The 20,925-nt window shown below is 52.0% G+C and overlaps 1 protein-coding gene across 12 annotated transcripts in view; it reads right to left on the reverse strand.

Annotated features, from left to right (window-relative positions):
- NCKAP5L (NCK associated protein 5 like) overlaps positions 1-20,925 on the reverse strand; it is a 31,059-nt gene that overhangs the window by 7,901 nt on the left and 2,233 nt on the right. For 3 of the 12 annotated variants that reach the window (XM_082741232.1, XM_082741226.1, XM_082741230.1), the window contains exons 2-6: positions 5,372-5,440; positions 4,135-4,263; positions 3,321-3,389; positions 3,158-3,196; positions 2,307-2,426 (exon numbers count right to left, since the gene is read on the reverse strand). In XM_082741232.1, the coding sequence (XP_082597358.1) occupies positions 2,307-2,426; positions 3,158-3,196; positions 3,321-3,389; positions 4,135-4,257 (351 nt within the window). In that variant the 5' untranslated portion in view covers positions 4,258-4,263; positions 5,372-5,440. Of the gene's footprint in view, positions 1-2,306; positions 2,427-3,157; positions 3,197-3,320; positions 3,390-4,134; positions 4,293-5,371; positions 5,441-8,067; positions 8,146-8,723; positions 8,791-20,925 lie in introns of those variants that run through there. The other 9 variants (XM_082741231.1, XM_082741233.1, XM_082741225.1 and 6 more) reach the window with 6 other exon arrangements.

A 20,925-nucleotide genomic window follows, 5' to 3' on the forward strand; every position in this document is an offset into this window, starting at 1 on the left:
GTCACTTCTCTCCATCTCTGAGAATGTCGTTTTCATCTCTAAGGCATCTTGACTAGACAGGAGTTAGCTTTAAACTCCTGCCTCTGTGGCCTTTCTCCCTCTTCTGAGGGGGTTGGGGGTGGGGGCCGGCTACAGCTCGGATCCTCACTCTTCTGGTCTGGAAGCTGCTCGGCTATTTGTCTCCCTGACCTGGTTCGGTGGCTTTACCAACCCCTTATCCACAAAGCAGAAGTGATTTTTCCTTTTTCATCTAAAGCATCTTTGTGCTCCAAGTCTCCTACCCCTGTCCACTGCCTAAAGGAGATGGTCTGGACCCCTCCACCAGCTTTCTGGGCCCAGCCTGCTGGTCCTTCCCTCCACTTCTGGTTCTCACTCACTGCCCCTTCGCACAGCCTTCATTCCAGCCCAGCCGAATAGCTTGCTTCTGCCGAGGTTACTCCCACAGGGCCTCCTTTCTCCCTACCCCCAACTCTACTTTTCAAATCACCTGTGCAGCAAGGCCCAGGTCCAGTGTTACCTCCTTAAGGCCACTCTGCTGGCCTCTCACCCCTTTGGGCCCCTGGATGTTACAGCCCCGTATGATGGCTATCTGTGGACCTGCTTTAGCTTGGAGCAGTACCGCCCCAAGGGTTTCTGTGCTCGGCACAGACACTGCCTCGTCCAATTCCATGTCCAATTCCATATACGTGTTGGCAAAGGCACTGCTCACTGTAAGAGCTTAATTAGCATTTGCTCAATGGAGCTTTCATCATAACAAAGCACAGCCTGAGAGTAACATTAATAATGATAAGCAGCTGCTAGTTATTGACCACGACTAAGGGCCAAACACTATATAGTATTTCATTTCATCCTCATGACAACCAGCAACATAAGGATCTTAATCTTCACTTATGAGAAAAAAACTGGGGTTCATAAGGTTAAATAATTTGCCCAGGGTCACACAGCTAAGAATTAGCTCAGTTAGGGACCCCATCCAAGCGTATCTGAGGCCAAGGTTCATGCTCTTTTTATTATGTCATGTTACTGCTGGGGAAGATAGAGCTATTATTGCCCCAAACCCTCAAAGGCCCCAGATTTCATTTTAGTGATTTAAGCATGCTCCACACCTCTGTTATCACTGGTCACCAAGGAAAGGCATGGACAGGGTAGGCTTGGCTAGTGGGCTTAGGCCTCTGGGGAGTCCAGGTGACCTTGGTCCAGGGACAGATCCAGGACAGGAAGAGCTACATGGTCACTGTCACCAACTCAGACCGCTCCGCACAGGCTTGGGAGCAGAGCCTCCAAAAAGGCCAGAGTGATGAGATGCCTCAACCAGGGGCTGGAGCTTCCCAGTGAGCTGTGGAACATCCTGCTTAAGGTCTGGGGGCCAAGAGCTGCCTGGCTTGCATCAGACAGGCACGCACATTCAGACAGATACACACAGAAGGTGCTTCTCTTGTTGTCAAGGTTGGGGGTAGGGCAGGGATATGCTGACCTCAGAACCCAAGGTTCACCTCCACTCCCTGGGGCTGGGCTTGGTCCTCCCACCCCCCATCTCACCCAGCCTTGGGGCTCCTGATAGAGAGACTGCAAGTGACATCTTTTTCTGTTGTTGTTTTAAGTCCAGTATAGAGCATGAACTCACTACCTTGAGATCAAGACCTGAGCTGAGATCAAAAGTCAGCCACTTAACCGACTGAGCCACCCAGGCTCCCCCAAGTGACATCTTGACTGAGTTCAGGATTCACTACTAGTAGTTTCTGCTTTTCCTGGGTAAGGCAGGTCTACGATCAGGGGCTAGCGTTTGAGGACATGCCTGCATGTCACTGGGCGAGCGTAGGCAACTATGTGCACACACAGAGTGACCCGGGGGGAAGTGCCTTTCCTGACCTCTCTGTGACACCCAGCACTGGGCGCCTTACGCCCAGCCCCACCCCTGCCCCTGGCCAAGAAGAAGCAACTCGATGGCCAAAGGAGCCCCTTGGGAGCTTGAAATCATTGCATTTTCAGCCTCCGCCCATCACCCCACACAGAGCCAGAGCCAAGCAAGAACCTTCTCTGTCAACAACAAGGGATGCCCTCCAGCGGGGCAAGGAGCACCTGGGAGGTGGGGAGGGCCAAGCTTGAGGGGACTCAGGGAATCTTCCCCTCCCCACCTAAGGCTCACATCTATCAGGCTTCCCCATAGGGCCACAGGTCCCAGAACGGAAGAGATGGCTGGTGGCCTGCTTCTTCAGGTGTCAGGAGAGAAGGAGGTGATGAAGCTGATGGGGCTGGGAGCAGCAGGAAGCAGAGGGAGGAGAAGGGAAGGTGAAGCTTGTGCCCACCTGAGGGAGGGAGCCTGTTGTCAGCTGGAGTTTCTGCTGAAACAGGGCGCTCAGCATCTGGTTCTGCCGTTCCAGGTCAAACACCCTCTTCTTCAGCTTGATGCACTCCTCCCGCAGGTCCTGAGCCCGGGGAGGTGGAGGGAGACAAGGAGAGGATGGCAGGGAGGGGGTGAGGGGTAGGAGCCCAGTCTCCTTCACCAGAGTGACAGGCACTCCCGCTGTGCGTGCCCTTCTCCTGCAGCCTCCTAGTCTAGGGGGAGCTGAGCCTGCCTGTGTTGATAGCTGTCACATTTTCTGGGGATGATAAATTCTCTAAAGTCTACCACCCCCAGTGGGAGGTAAATCCCACTCCCTTTGGCATCTTTCCCATCCCTTGAGCCAACCCCAGCCTCTTAGAAACCACACATCAAAGAAGGGTCCATATAAGGCAGAGGAAGACTTGGGGGTCAGAGTGGCTCAGAAGTCAAGAAGTTCCCACAGTACTTGAGTAAATATTTAGATGCCACCTTATGCTCACAATATTAACACTGCGATCAGGGCCATCACAATCTGGAGAAGCCTGCTGGGGCCAGGACTGGGGAAGGGTTCAAGCCCAAATCAAAGTTACTCAGAGACCTGGCCTTACCTAGCCCACCTGGGCCTCCAGGCAGAACAGTAGGGACCTGTCCGAGGTGGGGAGAAGGAGCCTTGTTGGAGGGTCAATAGTCCATTTCCACCAAGCTCCCTCCTCTAGCCCCTGCGTGAATAGGCTCGGGGTCCTCAGGAAGGACTCCCCCTGCTATATTCAGGGCCTCTCCCCAGGGTGTCTGGGCTTAGGGGTGAGATCTCCCCATCTCCCCATGGCCGCTTACCTTTTGGTTTAGCAGTGCCTGCACCACATGGTTGGCAACCTGGGGACAGAGGGCCCAAGGCAGAGCTTCAGCCCATCGGCCTCTGCCTGGAGCACTGACAGCCCGTGCCCCTCCCCGCTTCACCAGCTCCCCCTGCATCAGTCCCCCTGGAGACCTCACAGACCTCATCTAGACAGCGCTCATAGGTCTCCCGCTGGTTTTCATTGGCCTGGGCAAGCGCCGAGTTCTCTGCCTGCAGGAGGGAGAAAGAGGGCCAACAAGGAGGCTCTGGGATCATTCCTCCACCAGGGCAAACTCCTTAGTGAGGAAAGGGAAGCATGGAGTCTACCAGCTACACCAGCTCTGGCTGGATTCCCCATAGCAAGGCCTACAGAGACGGATGGAAGGCATCAGAAAGGCAGAGCTGAGATAGCTGGTTTTCTATAAATCCCAACCTCAGTCAGGGAGGTTGGAGGACTGCAGAGACATGGTGGCCAAGAGGACCTAAGCTGGGAGGTGCCAGAGTAATCCTTGGTTCCCTGGAGGGAGGGCAGAGGAGGCTGAAGGGAGGAGGGCAGTGTCTTAAGAACATGGCGAAGAGCTTGGTGGAGGGATCCTTGTCCCTCGACCCCTAAGTCCTGGGTCATCTAAACCCTTCTTCCTGGGGCCTCTGTGACCACACCTTTCCTAGACCGGCAAGGGCATGAAAATTGGGGGGAGACAAAAGGTAAAAGGTAAAGGATAAAGAAGGGAGCCATCTGGGGGCCAGGACAGCCCTGCTCCTGTGCATGCTCTTGCCGGCAAGCTGCACCCCCTTACCCCCAGTCCAGGTTGGAGAGCTCAGAGCAAAGAAAGGGCTTCTCAGAGGAACTTTGCTAAAGAATGTTAGGCTCTGCTCCAGCCCAGCAAAACCGGTTGAGAGGAAGGTCCACCCACATGCATAAAGCCTACCCAAGCTCCGGAGGGCCCTGCCACCCCCACCCTGCCTGGTGCCCCACCTCTAGCTCCCGAAGTCGGTGCAGCAGCTCCTGGCAGGTGCCCGGCTCCGTGCCGCTGTCACCACCCTCTCCCGGCCTCGGCTTTCCAGGACTCCCAGCGGGCTGGTCCATGGCCTCTGACATCGGGCCCTGGGAACACGTGAGAGACACCCGGCAGGCTACTCCAGGGCACAGGGCGGAGGAGAGTGGAGGAGGAGGACGACAAAACCTCGTCAGCATTCTGGAAGCTTAGTGTGACTGATGGGCCACTGACACTGTAACAACTCAGGCTCTTCTGATCCCAGGACAGACATACTCTTCCCATTTTAAGAACGAAGACCATTGTTTTACAAACCTCAGTCCCTGCGCTCACCCTATCACAGGTCACACAGACGCTGGCCAACGGCCAAGAAAGCTGAATTCTCTGCTGCAATCTGCCTCAAACCGGCACACTCCATCTTCCAGGCACAGTGGGAGTGAGCCCGCTGCCTCACCAGTTCCCTGCTCCTGGCCAGGGCCAGGCCCCAGTGGCCCAGTCTTGGGGTGCATGCCATTCCCTCTGCAGGGGTCCTCTGACACCTCCCCGCTTTCCGCCCAGCAAGTCCTTCCTATGTATTCTTCAGGGTTCCTGCTCCAAGTCCAGGTCAGGCACCGCTCCCTTGCGGTTCTGGAACCGCCTTCCCGGGAGGGTCGACTCATGAAGGCAGGGACTCTGCATTCATTTCCCTGCCCAGACTCCCACTCCTTAGTGGGCTACCTGGCATGTCTGGGACAGACTGATGACAAGCAATGACTCGCTTGTCACTGCCTGCGAACAGCACAGCCAGGCTTCTGTCCTGTGTCGTGACATAGAGGTCAATGGACTGTGGCCATGGTTCCTGGCTGTACCTGACAAGCCTTCGGCTGCTATTTGAGTTGCAATTTCTCTTCTAGAGGAAAGTTCTCATGTCCTTCTTTTGCAGAAATAGCGCAGAAATTTCCAGGAAATGGGAAAACCCTTCCTAATGTAAAAGGGCGGAGGCCCCCAGTCCACCACAGATTATGTGCCTCTCTAACCCCCTGTAGCCCCCACAAAAGGAGCTTAGCACTTTCAGACCAAGGAAGAGAGGAGCCCTCTAGCAGCTCAGTGGGCAGGCATCTGAACCACCCCTCCTCTGTCCCCCGCAGTGAGGCGCAGGGAATGCCTTCCCCACCCCGCACCCTTCTCCTCCAGTCCCCCTCTGTCCCCCACAACAGGCACAGGCTCAAAGCCCCTCACCTGTCTCTGCCTCCTCACCCAGGCTGGCAGCCAGAATGGTCACGCTAGCAGCCAGAATGGTCACCTCACCTATGGAGAAAGAGGGAGACGACATCAGTCATGCATTCCACGAGCATTTACTGGGCTCCCGTTGTGTGCCAGGCACTGGGTCTTGGGGATCAACAAGCCAGAGAAAGCCCTGCCTCTATGAAGCTTCCATTCTACTGGGGGCGGGGGCAAATAATGCACAGAGAAGCCAATGGACATACGTCAGGTCCCAATAAGGCACCGAGAGGTGACACCAAAACAGAGAGCTCAGGGACATCCAGATGAAATCCTGGAGCAGGAAGAGCACTGCAGGCTGAGAAAAGAGCCAGTGGAAAGGGCCAGCTGTCAGCTGGACATCATTCAGATACCAAAGAGGGATGAACAGCAACACATGAGGCTTTATGGCCCTTTGGCAACACACATTGGCTTCTTTAATCCTCACAACCACAAAGGGGACGCCATGCTCTCGGCAACACCTATATCAGAACTAAGGAAACCAAAGAGCAGGAAATTATGCTCCCAATGGAGTGTATCCTGTGTGCCAAGCAGCGTGTTGGCACTTTCTCAGACACTACTGCCCCCAATCCTAACTTTACGAGGGGAGGCACCGTCCGGGGTGAGGGGGTGGTGCCCGCAGGTGAAGGAGGCTACCTGAGACACACGGCTGTTTCACGAAGCCCCCCTGGCCCGCCTCCCTTTCCCCCTCCCTAGCCGGGCCTCTCTGTACACATGTAAGTTGCACTGTAAGCTCCTGACCTTTGATAAGCTCCTTGGAGTCTCCGGGCTCCCGGAGCTAAGCCAACAAGACAGATCTGGATGAGAATCCCGACTCTCCAAAATCTGTTTCTTCACCTAGAAAAGGGGCCTAAGAATACTTAGCCCAAACGGATGTTGGAGAATGAACTAAGATCGTCTGTGTAGAGGGCTTATATGAACTCTACAAATGGGGACTTTTCACGAGCCTATCCCGACAGGGGTATGATGTGAAGTCCTGCCTTGTTCCCTGCCCCTGCTGGATGTTTATCTGTAAGGAACCCCGAGGCCCAGGCTCCTCCCTGTAGGGTCTGGGCAGTGGGGGCACCCTGCAGACCTGACTGTGACACCCACTAACCCCGCGCTCAGGGGCTCCCTCCTCCTCAACCTGTCCCCCGACCAGCTGCTCACCAAGCCTTCACCCCAGAGGGAGAAAGGGATGATTGCAAAAGGAGAGAACCTTCTTTCCCAGTGAGAGAGACTATGTGCCCGTGTATGGAGGACAGCGGGCAGTGGCCTTCTGAAAACTGCAGGAAAAAACTTAGAATACTTATTTTTAAAACACTCTACAACAATCTCAAGTCCTTTGTTATTTTAACATCATGAAAAATGTATTGAGTATAACTTCATTTGCTCATGACATTATCGTGTTTGGTATTTTTAGAAATGGACGGGCTTGGAAAAAAATGAAAAAAATTCAGGAAATATCCTCCTTCCCACATACATAAATAGGGGTTAAAACCAAAAAAGGCCTCGGGTTACCTCCACCACTAGAGTTAAACCCCACCCCAGCACCCCAGCACGCCCTTCTCCTCCTCTCGTTAGAGGCTCCCAGTGCCCCCGGTGTGCCCTATCTTTCCCCTCAATCCCCTCACCCTTTCTCCCTTGTGGATAGCTCCACGGGGTAGCGGGGGATAGGAGAGACAGACCCAGGAGGGTGAAGGAAAGCAGCGGGGGTGAACACGCCGTGTCCAGGGCCAGAAAGGGAGGAAGAAAAAACTGGGGAAAAGCCCATGTCTTGGAGTTCCCAACAGTGATAGCAAAAACCAAACTACGGGCGAAGATGCTTTGGGAGAATATCTTTTCCTTAAGAAACAAAAATAAAAACGCCTCCAGGAGGCCCAGATCGTGCGGATTGGCTATGGATGATGTCTGTGGTCGAGGACGGTGGGGACCCGATAGGCAACCCCTGGCCCCACCCCGGGCCCCAGAGCTGACTGCCATCACTCTATCCATCTAGTTTCTGTGGATCCCAGGGTGGGGAGGCCAGAGCCCCGCTGTGACCTGGAAGAGACCCTCCAGGTGATAAGTCACCCCAAAGCAGCCGCTCTGTCACATGGAATGGTCTCTGCCTCCCCAGCTGGGCTTCAGAGAGGCTCCGGAAATGAAGACAGGCTGTGACTCAACCTCACTTTAGGGAGAGGCTTTCTGCCCTCAGTTGAGGTGGTCTGGCCAACCCGGGACAGAGCGGCCTTCTCTCCATCTGCAAGGTCACAAGCAGAGGGCCAGGAAGCCGGCAGCCCAGACTGCTTGAGTCACAGGGAAGAGGCCTGCATTTAAACTTGGTGCCCAGAGCAGGGCAGGCTATGAGCAGGACAACAGTCAGAGTTCAAGATTTCTATGGTGGAAGGAACACTTCCTACAGCTTCTCTCTCTTCTAGAATATCTAAAAAGCTACTACCACCTCAGCATCCAGTCTGAGCCCAGTCAAGAATCTGGCCTATCACCATCTGGGTTTTTGGCCTAAATCTCATGGGGGAAAAACCAACCCACGTTTGTTCCCCAACAGCTATCCCTGCCGGGAGTCAGTGGGGTCCCTCTCCCGGGGGCTGCACACCCCCCTCTCCCTCAGGCCCCACAGCTCCTACTCACAGCTTCTGGACTCAGCCCCACCCCGAGCCTGGAAAACCCCCAACCTGGGTTCTTCAGGATGGCCCTGGCTTCACACATTCCTCCCGTGGTCCCACGACGTGCCTGGATGTTGGATGTTGGGTCTGGAACACATGATGTGGGCCACGTTGGGTAGAGATGGAGCTGCAGCTTGAACTGGAGGCTTCTCCCGCCAGAACTGCCAACAGGCAGCCCCGCCCCCCACAAAGGCCTGATTCAGAGGGAGGTGACCTCAGTGCCGAGGAGAGGGAGGGAGAGGAAGGGAGGAAGACCAGAGCCTCCTGGGCCCTCCTTCAGTGGGGGTGGGGGGCTGTTGGCAGCAACCAGGGACAGGGAAGGGGGAGCAGCTGCTCAGAGGGCTCTGGGTAACCGGGGGACATGGCTGGCTCAGCCTGATCGCTGAATGAATCTGGTGACTTGGTCTCTTCAGCCCAGGCAGTCACAGGGCCCCAAAGACAGCTGACTGCCCCGGCCTTTCCATCGGTCAAAGCAAAGGAGTAAGATCTGCAGCGCCCACCCTCTGCCTAGCCAGGGAGAAGCCAAGACCCCTCGCTGAACTCTGGGCCCAGGCCTAGAAGGAAGGGACTAGAGAGGTGGCAGCAAGCCTGTCTTCCTCACTCCCTTGCTCCCTCATCCCGGCCCTTAGCCAAGGACTCTGGGCCCTGATGAGCCCCTCACTCACCAGCTGTTCCCCCCAGAGTCCTCTAGGGACAGAAGCCAGGGACCAGGAGGTGGGGGAGGGTGGGCAGCTGTGGGAAGGCAGAGATGGAGAAGCTCGCTTTAATAGCAGAATCATCCGTAACAACAACCGTTTCCCCCCTGCTCCCCCCATCCCCCAGCTGCTTTCTGGAATCCCCGTCACACCCAAGAGTCCACTTGTAAACAGCGACTTCTGAACCCAGAGCAAACACTCCTTTCCAGACATATCAGCCCGGGGCTGCCGTGGGTGTGGGGAGGGAGCACAGGGACTGCTGCCCCAGGGCATTCCTGGCCTCAAAGTAGCCACCTTAATCCCAGCCCAGAGCATCCTTGAGCCTGAAGAATTCCAGCTGGTCTCCTCCCCACACAGGGAAAGAGGACAGACAAGAATTTCCTTCCCTCCTCCTGACAACTGGCCCCAGGACACAATAGCCCCACTGAGAAGCATGTGTCCATGGGGAAGGGGCCTCTGCAGCCCTGTCCAGCTTCCTATTCACAAGCACTGCAAGAACCTCCATCCCTTGCGTAGGTTCTTTCTGATCCACAGTAGGATCAGTCCCCCAGCCCGCCCAGGCAGGCAGGAGGAAGGGCAGTCCTGTTGAGCCCCAACACCCCTTACCTCCTCGCTCCCGGCCCACAGCATAACCCAACAACAAAAAAAGCAGCTGCTGGACGTGGGGAGAGGGAAGGCGCTCAGAACACAGACACTGAGCGTAGCCAAGTCCCCACTGACCAAAGCCTAGCTGGGCTCATTCTAGCCAGCAAGCAGCCGGAGAGTCTGGTCCCAACACTGCAATTTACTTCCTGTGTTGCTTCAGGCAAATCACTCAGTCTCTCAGGGACAAGTTCCTTTGGGCCAAATGGAAGCTGTTCTAGAACACTGGTTCTCAAAATATGGTCCAGGGACCCTGACGTTCTTCCAAGGAATTCACAGAGTTGAAACTATTTTCATACTACTACTAAGACATGATTTGCTTTTTTAACTCTCATTCTCTCATGAGTATACAGTGGCATTTTCCAGAGACCACATGATATGTGATATCACAACAGACTGAATATAGAAGCAGATATGAGAATCCAGCTGCCTTTTATTAAGTCAGACATGACATAAATGCAAGAACATATATGCCATTCTTTTCAGTTTTGTTTTTTTTTTTTTTGTCCTGGAAAATACATAGTTACTTTTCATAAAAATGTTAACATATAATGGATTTATTATCTTAGTTAATTAAATGTTTAAAACTCTGAGTTCTAATTTATATGACAGTACATGTCAAAAGGTATAACATATATAAACCAAAGTTCTTTGGGGTTCCTCAATTTTTAAGAGGTTGGAGGGTCCTCAGGCCAAAATAGTTTGAGAATCACTTTTCTAGAAGTGTTGTCCGGTAGAACTTTTCTGTGATGATGCAACATTTATTCTGTGCCATCTAATATGGTAGCCATTAGCTACATGTGGCTATTGAGCCCTTGAAATGAAGCTAGTTCAGGGTGCCTAGGTGGCTCAGTTGGTTCCAGTCTGCCTTCAGCTCAGGTCATGATCCCAGGAACCTGGGACTGAGTTCCCGCTCAGCAGGGAGCCCACTTCTCCCTCTCCCTCTTTCCCGCTTTCACACTCATGCTCTCACATGTTTTCTCTCTCAAATAAATAAATAAAATCTAAAAAAAAAAAAAAAAAAAAAAAAGAAGAAGAAGAAGAAGAAAAAAAAAAAAGAAATGAAGCTAGATCAACTGAGGAAATGAACTTTAAGTTTAAACAACCACATGCAGTTTGTGGTTACTGTCCTGGATGGTACAATTCTAGAAGATCCCTGGGATTCCCTGACTTGAGCCTTCTAGGTCAATGCTTTTTTCCATAGAGTCTAGAGGTTGAGGATAGAACAGGATGGGGTTTGACACTCACTTCTGTCTTTAGGCTTTTGCTCACACTGTTTCTTATTCTGTCCTCACCGAAGGAAAGCCACCACAACCAGCTCATCAGCACGGCCTGGCACTCCCACCGAGGTTAACTGTTAGAGTTGCACTCTTATCCTCTAAGGGCTGCTTCACACCCACTCCGCTTTCCTCCATTGCCTGCCCTCCTTTCCCCAGGGGATTAAAGCCAGCAGAGGGAAAACCCCTAAAATCTGCCACTGTCCTCCCAGCCCCATCAGAACCCTTGTACCTCCCCTCTCCCCATCTCCTCCAGGTACAGCAGACCAGCTGCCGCCTTCCCAGGCAAGGCCAATCCTTCCTGCCCTGGCCCATCCCCACTTAGGTCTTCAGTATTTACCTCCTCAAGGGACCTTTCCCATCCGCCGTTAAAGCTTCTCAAGTGTCTTTCATCTACAAAATAATTTCCCCCTGACATTTCCCCAGACAGTGCCCTCTTCTGCCCTTCCAATTCAAACTTCTAGAACCAAACCAAACAAAACACCCAGCCTCACTTCTCACTCCTTCCTCGACTCAGTCCAACATCAGCAGTTAACTGCCTCAATGCTCAACCCAAACAAGATTTTCCCACCCCCATCGCCTTCTCAGGCACAAGTGCCCCTGGTGGCCACTTCCTCCTGGACTTTTTTTTAAAGCTTCGAGACACAGTTCACATCCCCTATGACTCATCCGTTTAAAGTGTGCAATCCAGTGGCTCATGGTGCAGTCACAGATCTAGGCCATCGTGACAACTGTAGAATATTTTCATTACCCTTTAATTAGCACCCCCTCACCCCCTGAACTAATCTGTTTTCTGTCTATAGATTTCCCTCTTCTGGACACCTCAGATGAATGGACTCAAACAGGCGGTCTTCGTGACTGGCTTCTGTCACTTGCCTCATGTCTGCAAGGCTCAGCCATGCTGATGCGTGGATCAGCACTACGTTCCTTTCGTTGGCCCAATAATATTCTGACGAATAATTGATGTGCCATCAGGTCTTTATCTCTTCATCTGTTGATGGACGTGCTTCCACGTTTTGGATCTCAGGAGTAGTGCTGCTGTGAGCATTCGTGTGCAAGTTTTTGTGTGGATGCAATTTTCACTTCTCTTGGGTGTGTATACTCAGGAGGGGACTTGCTGGATCACATGGTAAGTTTAGGTTTACCTTTTGGAGGAACTGCCACATTGTTTTTCAAAGGGAAGGCATCGTGTATGAGGTTTCCATTTCTCCAACAGTGTATGAGGGTTTCCATTTCTCCATGGCCTCAGCACTGGTTACTGTCTGATTCTCAAATTCTAGTCACCTGAGTGTGAAGTGATCCCTCATGAAGGAAATAGTTTATATTTCCCTAATTAAGGATGTTGAGCATCTCTTCATGTGCTTAATGGCCATTTATTTGTATACCTTCCCTGGAGGAATGTCTATTTAGATCTTTTGCCCATTTTTTATCTGTTTATTGTTTTTTTTTTAAATCAACTTATAAGGATTTTTTATATATTTTGAATACAGTCTCTTATAATAAGATATATGACTTGCAAATATTTTCTCCTATTCCATAACTTGTCTTTCACTTTCTTGATGGTGACCACCTTCTCCTAGATGACTTTTGCCTGGTCTATGATGCTTTCCCCCTCCAGCCATCTTGCATCTCTACTTCTATGTATATGTGTGTGTATTTTAAAACTTTGGTTTTGTATGGTTGTGTATACACATACACAACTCTAAAAAACACAGACACAGCAATGTTCTCACTGTCCTACAACCTTCTTCAGAAGAACAACTAAAAAAACAAAACAAAACAAAAACAAAAACAAAACCCGGAACCACAGACTTTATTTGGATCTTCCCGGTTTTTCCACTGATGTCCTTTTCACTGATGTTCTATTCCAACATCTAATCCAGGATCCTACATTGTGCTTAATCACCAAATCTCCTTATTCTCCTATGGTTCATGATAGTTCCTCAGTAGTCTTTCATGACCTTGACATTTTGGAAGGGAACTGATCAGGTCAGTATTTTGGACAGTGTTTTCTTATTGGGATTTGTTCTGTGTTTTTTTTCCAGTGAGACTGAAGTTATTAATTTTTGAGAAAGAATACCGCAGAGGTGATGTGCCCTTCTCAGTGCATTGTATCAGGGGGTATAAAGTTGAGATGTCTTAGGACTGATGAGATTAACCTTGAGCAGGTACTTGGGTGGTATCTAGTGGGCTTATCTGTTATAAAATTACTATTTTTCCTTTTGTAATTAGTAACCAGTTTGGGGGGCAATACTTGGTGACCATGCAAATACCCTGTTTCTGCTTCAATTTTCACCCACTAATTTTAGGATTCACTAGTAGGTCTTGCTTACAGCAATTATCGCAGTGTTCTAATGATAATTTTTGACTTCCATTATTCCTTATACATTTATTAACTAGAAATTTTCTGTAAGGAAGAGCTGTCCCTAGGGTGCCTGGATGGCTCAGTTGGCTGGGCACCTGCCTTTAGCTTGGGTCATGATGGACTGAGCCCCATGTCAGGCTCCTGCTCAGCCAGGATCCTGCTTCTCTAAATCTCCCTACTTGTGTGCTCTCTCTCTGTCAAATAAATAAATAAAATCTTAAAAAAAAAAAAAAAAAAAAGGAAGTCCCTTCTCTGCCTCTGATTTACTTAGTTACATATTTATATTAGCATGAACTCATAAATATTTTATTCATTGGATTAGAATCCAATATTATCATCACTTATTTCATTGCTTAAATTCCAGCTTTGATCATTAAGAACTCTCTCTGGTCGGTTCCTCCTCTTTCCACATGCCTCCATTTAAAAAAAGTTATTTACCGGGCACCTGGGTGGCTCAGTTGGTTGGGCGTCCCCCTTTGGTTCAGGTCATGATCCCACATCTGGCTTCCTCTCTCTCTGCCTCTCCCCTTCCCACCCCCACGTGCCTGCTCTTTCTGTCTTAAATAAATAAATAATATCTTAAAAAACTGTATTTACTTTTGAACATCTGCTTGCTTCCTGGCATCATAAGATATTCCAGACTAATCTTATATTTTCCCTGCCATAATCACTTTTCCAAGGAGCTCCACCAGAGCAATCCTCTTTCTAAAACTGTACCTCTGATTGTGTCCCTACTGCCTCAAACCTTCCCATGACCTCTGATTGCTTTGGGGACAGACCAAAATCCTCGACACAGCGTGGAAGCCCAGCCCCGGCCCCAGAGAAATTCCCCCACAAAGCTGTCCTGAATGGACTCGGTCCACACTGACTGCGGCTTCTTGAGGCGCCTTCCGCAGGAGCGGTGTCTCCAACCATCACGTGTCCTGTTCTCTAGTCCTCTCCCATGAAGACGAGGGGACTTCCCGTGCTGTTAGAAGGGGAGTTCCCGGAGGAGGAGCCCTGCCTGCATTTCTGTGCTCCCCCACACTTTCTGCCAGTGAAACCCCAACCCTGGTCACCTCCTTTTCTTCCGGACAGAGTAAGACCAGAAAGAAGGGACGATGGGCTCCTCAGCTTCTCTTAAAGACCCCCAACTGTCCCCGTCCAAATGGCTCTGAGGACCCAGAGGACCAACCACGAGGAGAGGTGAGCAAGGGACATTTTCAGCTTTGTCCCTAACGTTGATAAGACCTTCTCCGAGCCCTCAATCCACTCCCAGGCCTCAGCGACTCCCTCTGGCAAATGGGACTAATCTGTTCCTTCTGCAGATACTTCCAAACAGATCACTCAGAAGGAGGCATGAGGCTGGGGACTTGGGGGCAATTCAGAGCTGGGTCAGCATTTCTGACTTCTTGGGGTGTTCAGTCTAGTAGGGGACATAATACATGTGGGTCACAGCTGTACAGCAGAGGACATGGCCCAAGAGAGGTCATCTGGAGAACTTTAAAAATCAGGAGAGAAAACATTAAGCTGCAGCTACAACCATTTTTCAGAACATAAGGCATCAGTGCACACTTATAGACCGGTGGGGTTTAAGTACAAGGGAAAGGCAAAGGGGAACATTCCAGGCAAAAGGAAGGCAGAAACAGAAGGAGGCAGAAATCTGTGGGTCTGGACGGAAACACAGTGACTCAGTGCAGCTGGACTCAAGGGCATCTGAAGGTGAGTGTTTCCCGGCCCTCTGGCCCATGCCAGTTACTAACTCCTCTCCTATCTCCCGACCCAACAGCAGAGTCAGCATATTTTCAACACCCGGGGTGTAACCAGAGAAATGTGCTGGATCCCACAGGAAGAGCTGATGCAGAGAGGCAATCATGGAGGTGACTGCTGAGTTGACTACTGGAACGTCAGCTCTCTGCTCTCAGATCCAAGAGGAAGAGGGCCTGGGAGGCCACACGGCCAGCGGGCTCTTGGGCTGCACCTGCTGGCTATGCCGACCCAGCCCCCAAGCTTGGCCCCCTGTACTCACTCCCCCAGGTTCCTATCCTGGCCTCTTTCTTCAAAGAGAATAGGCTCTGGCCAGCCAAGTGCCTTCCAAGTCCAGGCAGCTTCGGTGTTGACTCAGTGGGTGCCATGTGGCCAGAGCGTGGAGATGACCTCGTCTGTGAGCTCTGGCAGAAAGCAAGCAGCTTTCTCTGGGAACAGAGAGTAGCTCTGGCTCACCCACAAAGCCCTAACTGGACTTTGCTCTTACTTGTGCCCACAAGTGGGAGTGAGGCTTCCTGGATTCTGGTTCTGGCGTGGCCTCTGAGTGACTAGTGACTAGAACTAGGGACTAGTGATTAGAACCCATCTGGGACTCAGTTTTCCTATCTGTAAAGTGGGGTGAACTCGCTCTAACTTTTCTTGCAGGGCACAGAAGGATGAGATCATGTCTGGAAAGGGACTGCAGCTGTGAAGACAGATCCCCTCGTGTGGGGTAGGGGGTTGAAGACGAGGAGCTCAGCAGGGCTTTTAGGGAGAGGTCTTTGTTTTTGTTTTTTGGTTGCTTTTAAGATTTTATTTATTTGAAAGAGAGACAGAACAAGTGTGGGGAGGAGCCAAGGGACAATCAGACTCCCTGCTGAGCAGAGAGCCTGATACTGGACTCGATCCCAGGACCCCAAGATCATGACCTGAGCTGAAGGCAGACACTTAACCAACTGAGCCACCCAGGTGCCCCAAGAAACCCTTGGTTTTGATTGTGTCTTCCTCCTATAGGACCCATTGGCTTCCCAGGAAAGCGGGGGGTGGGGGTGGGTAGTAGGCAGAGGAAGGATCAGCAAACTCATAAGCTTTTAGCCTTTTTCTGGGCCCAGGGACAGGAAGTGAGGTGCCGTCTAGAGAGGAAGTTAGAAGCAAACACCCCCCAACTTCCCTTCGGCGGACAGGGGAAAGGAAGGCTCTGGCTTCAGGAGCCTGCAGGCCCTGAGCGGGGAGAGAAGGCAGTGGGGTGGGGGTGGGGAGGAGGCATCAGCAGCACCATGTGGCAGAGGAAGGGGTCTCTTGTCTTGGACATAATAAAACTCAAAGGGCCTAGGACATCCTACAGACTGGGAGATGGGGGAGAAGAGAAGTCACAGAAGTCAAGTTGAAAAACCCAGCTTTCCAGGTCACATGGCACTATACTTACAGGCCTGGCCGCAGCCTCCTGCCCTACCCACCCCTTCCCTGGCTTCCTGCTGTGCCATGCCACATGCCTCCCCACAGTACCTGCACACTCCCGCACACCCCAAGGCGGCCCAGGGCCTCGGATTACTTGCTCTTACAGCATATACCCTTTCTATGTAGGCTGCATGATAGCCGTGGCTCTGTAACTGCTGAAATATTTGATTATGGTAGCCTTTGGGGATCACCACTGTACCCCCAGAGTCTAGCACAACACCTTGCACACAATGACTGCTGAGAATGCCTCAGAGGCTGATTTTGGCCTAAACCTTGGCACCTGAATGAAGTTTAGAGTACGAAGGTGAACAATCCTTGCTCATGGCCTGGGGTCACTGGGTGACCCTGGGCTGGGCAGTAAAGATCAGAAACCAGAGAATTGAGAGGTGGTGGGAGAAATCCATGCCCACCCAGATACTGCCAACAGGTAAGAGAGAAAAGACAGTGTATGCTATCTGCTATCTTTTGGATAAGGGAGACGAATAGGAGTAGGCATTTATATTTGTTTTGTGTAAAGACATTCTTTTTTTTTTTTTTTTTAAAGCTTTATTTATTTGACAGACAGAGATCACAAGCAGGCAGAGAGGCAGGCAGAGAGAGGAGGAAGCAGGCTCCCTGCTGAGCAGAGAGCCCGACACGGGGCTCGATCCCAGGACCCTGAGATCACGACCTGAGCCGAAGGCAGAGGCTTTAACCCACTGAACATTCTTGAGGGATAGGTGAGAAACTGGTAAGTGACTATCTGCAGAGGGAAAAGAGGGTGGAAGTGGGAGCACACTTTTTCAACACAGACTTTTCTGTATCAGTTTAATTTTTGGACTATATTTCTTAAAAAGTCTAGTGAAAAAATAAAATATAAAACTTGAAAAAAAAGGGGCGCCTGGGTGGCTCAGTGGATTGAGCCGCTGCCTTCGGCTCAGGTCATGATCTCGGGGTCCTGGGATCGGGTCCCGCATCGAGCTCTCTGCTCAGCAGGGAGCTTGCTTCCCTCTCTCTCTCTCTCTGGCTGCCTCTCTGTCTATTGTGATTTCTCTCTGTCAAATAAATAAATCTTAAAAAAAAAAAAAAAAAAAAACTTGAAAAAAAAAAAAGTTACAAGGAACCACCACCTGCCTAGGTGATTTCTAAAGCCCCTCCCAGCTGGGGTGATCTACTCTCCTCTCTTAGTAGGAAGTAGGGAACAGGCCCTTGGGACAAGGGAGAAGTGAGGAGGTCTGGCTAGATGAGCATGGGGACTCTGGCCAGAGGACACGGGTCTTCACTCCTTCTCCCCGTGGGCTAGGAGAGAGGTCCTGCCACCCCCAGCCTGTGGTGAGGCAAGGGAGCACCAAGACTGTCTGGAAGCTGGTCAGGGCCCCTTCCACCTGGGTAAGAGCTGAGTTCATTCTAGATCCCAAAGGGCTGGGGCAGAGGTGGGTGGTTGGGCAAGGGGAGACTTTGGGGCAGGTGGGAGGAAGTTGGGGTAAAGGACACCAGGAGGTTGCTGCAGCTGCTGCAGGCAGGTTCTGGGGGTGTCTCAACAGATCCTCACACAAAAGGACCAATTACAGCCCCCACATCAAGCCAGCCGGGGGTGAAATGAATCAGCCCATAGGAACAATGACTGCTGAGAACCCTAGGGCCACACCCCCGGAGTTCTGGGGCCCCTCACAGTCCCATCGAGGAAAAACCTCATCATTCTTCTACCCAGAGGGTCAGTGGAGAGGGACCATTTCAAGCCCTGTGTGAGAATGAGAACCGCGGACCAGCACCCCGGCAGCACCCACCACCGCTCCAGCCTTGCGGGCATCAGTGTGAGAAGCAGAATGGGGTCATCTCTCCTTTTAAAATATCTCTCTAGATAGAGACAGAGATATTTTAAAAAGCCTAGTGAGTACTGGAGATCTCCCAGAGCTGAAGGACCGCCATAAGGGTCCAGGGAGCTGTGCCTGCCTGGGCTCTCCTCAGTGGCTGCTCGACTTTTAGAAATCAGTAATAACAGCAGTGATAATTCACCTTAATAACAGCCTGGCCTCCTCGGGCCTCTTTCATCCATGTAGCTCCCAGAGCTGGGAAAACCGAGCAGGTGCCACACCCCAGTGATGAGGTGTCATTAATCCATCCACACAGACTGGGAAACTGAGGCGCAGGAAAGACTTCCCCTTACACGCAACTAAGGCTATAGGAACTGAGGGCCGCTGGGCAGTGAGGAACTGAGGAGCTGGCTTCTTATTTGCTGTGTTTTGGGAAGACGGCGTGGGGGAGGCTCTCCCTCCAGAGTCAGCAGGGTCTGGGTTTAGGATGAAGGTGAGGAAGGTGAGGAAGACCCCCAGATGTGTCCCAAGCCCCCTACCTCAGCAGCAGCAGGGCTTGGGGTGGTGGCCTTGGCTTGGGAGTTGGGGCCTCTGATCTTGAGCCCACACGCTCAACCTGCCAAAGCATGGCAAGGCAGGCCAACAGCTGCTTTAGGCATCTCTGCCGTCACTGCAACGCTTGAGGGCACTGTGGGGTAAGTGAGGACTCAGCCCTCCCAACGGGCCCATGCCGCAGGCGCTGCCGTCTGTGAAGCGCGAACAGGGGGCATCTTGCAGCTGGCGGCGGGTGGGGGGGTGTGTGGATCCGATCAAAGACTTGTCAAGAAGTGGGGAGACTACTTTCTAGGGACCCGAGCCCATCTCTGCAGCCCCCTTCCAACTTTGACACCAACCTCAGAATAATGAGATCCTTCTTATAGCAAGAGCAGGGGAGGGGAGGCAAAAAGTCACAGAAGCCTAAGATCTATTCCCACCGTAACCATGGAGGGAAGCAGTGGAGACTCACACTCGGATGGGAGGGGAAAGCCAGAGACGTGTGCCTGTGCGGAGCCATCCCAGCCTACTGTGTCCCTGGTACTGTGAGAGATGCTGGAACAGACCCAGTCTCAGCTCTGGGAAAACCACAAGGACCAAGGGAGGCACAAACCAACGACCTTGTCTTCCTACCTTCCAGGGCAGGGCCTGGGGAAAAACAAGGGTGTTGTTCGAAGGGATCTGAAGTTATTTTTCCTCAGCATGGCAGATCTGACCAGAGCCCCTGGGGAGGCCCTGAGATGACACCTGACCCTCCAAGGGTCCAGCTCTCCACAATCTCAGGTTCCAGAACTGCCCTTTCTGCTTTAATTCAGCCAAGCACTTCACGCCCGAAAAATTAAGGCTGAGTGGGATCATGCAACACACTAGCCCAGGGTCAGGAGCCCTGCCACTGACACTCATCATTGTATGAATCACTTCCCCCTCTGGACTCTAGTTTCCCCATTTTTAACACGAGGGCGTTGGACTAGATGTCTCTAGGATTCCTTCCAGCCTATGACTCTAATGTTGTTTTGATGTGGTGGCAGATCCCAGGTTGATTTACATAAATTTGCATGTTCAATCAGAAATCCCAAACTCCAAGTATAGAAAAATCCAATCAGTCCATTAGTGCAGCCAGACTGGGGCTGCAGGAGCCTGCCAGGTTCGGGTGAGGATTTTCAAAAGCAGGCTGTGGTGCTGGTGGTGAACCAGGGGAGGAGCTGGGAGAAGAAGCAGGGTGAGAAGTGGTGTGTGTTCTGAGAGATGCAGTTCTGGTGACCCAGAGCCGATGGGGCCAGGGCCCTCTTCAGCTACTGGGCAAGGGTCCTTTCTCCTTCTGCTTCTAACGGGGCCTCTGGCTGGCCAGCCTCGGAGCCACACCCCAAGAGGAAACAGCAGCCTCTGCCTAGCAACAGCCGCATCCTTCACTCTGACAGGGACTCCACCATTAACCACTTTCTGGGAAACTGACCTCCCTGGGAGCTTCCATTTTCCATTCCAGGGGCTCCTCGCAGTGAGGAAGGTTTCCTTGGAGTCTAACCTAAATACCTTTTGTGGCAGCTTCAGTCCATGGACAGCAGGGCCCGGGGAAGAGGGGTCCCCAGGCCCGGGAGAGCTAGCAAAGGGAAAAGGAATACAGACAGTGTGTCCCACATCCAACCAATCCCACAGCCTCTCTAACCACCAGCTCCTGGAACATCCCTCTTGGCACCTGGGAGATCAAGGATGAAAACAAACAAGGAAAACGTGAAGGCCTTTGGCTCCTGGGCTAGAGAGCAAGTCCCAACCTGGAGAGCCTGACTCCCGAGAAACCATAGCCCCAGGAGGGAAGGAGGCTGGGAAAGGTGGGGCTGGGGCAGTCTTTCCCTGCTGTCAGGCTGCCGAGGAAAGGCCCCGAAGCCTGGCTGGGCTGGGTGAGGCTAGCAGGGAAAACTCCTTAAGCCCACTGCCTAGGCACGGGAGGGTGGGAGTGCATAGGTGAGGTGAGTAGGGCCAGAGAGGGAGATGGCCAGCGACAATGGGGCTCTCATCCTCTTCTCATAAGAGGGTGGATGAGTGTACTGTGTTCCCTGGCTCAGATCCTAAAACAAGTCCCAACAGCTGAGATGCAAACTGTCTCCTGGGAATCTGCTTACCCGGCTGGCCCTTGGCTGCCTACCCTTCTCTCAACTCCTCCCCAAAGGCCCAACTCAAAGACTGGCCTGCCAGGATATCTCAGCAGAGACCTTGATGGGTGGGCCAAACCCCAGCCAGCAAGAGTTCATACCCCAAACCACCAGGGGTGAGCAAGACAATGGCTATTCTTAGGCAGAATAAAGGAGTCTGCAACCCTCCACCCAAGATTCTAGCACTAAGTTACTGTGATTTCAAACTACATCAGCCAACACCTACCTCCT

This window comes from Mustela nivalis (assembly GCF_964662115.1).
Source record: "Mustela nivalis genome assembly, chromosome: 7".
Lineage (NCBI taxonomy): Eukaryota > Metazoa > Chordata > Mammalia > Carnivora > Mustelidae > Mustela > Mustela nivalis.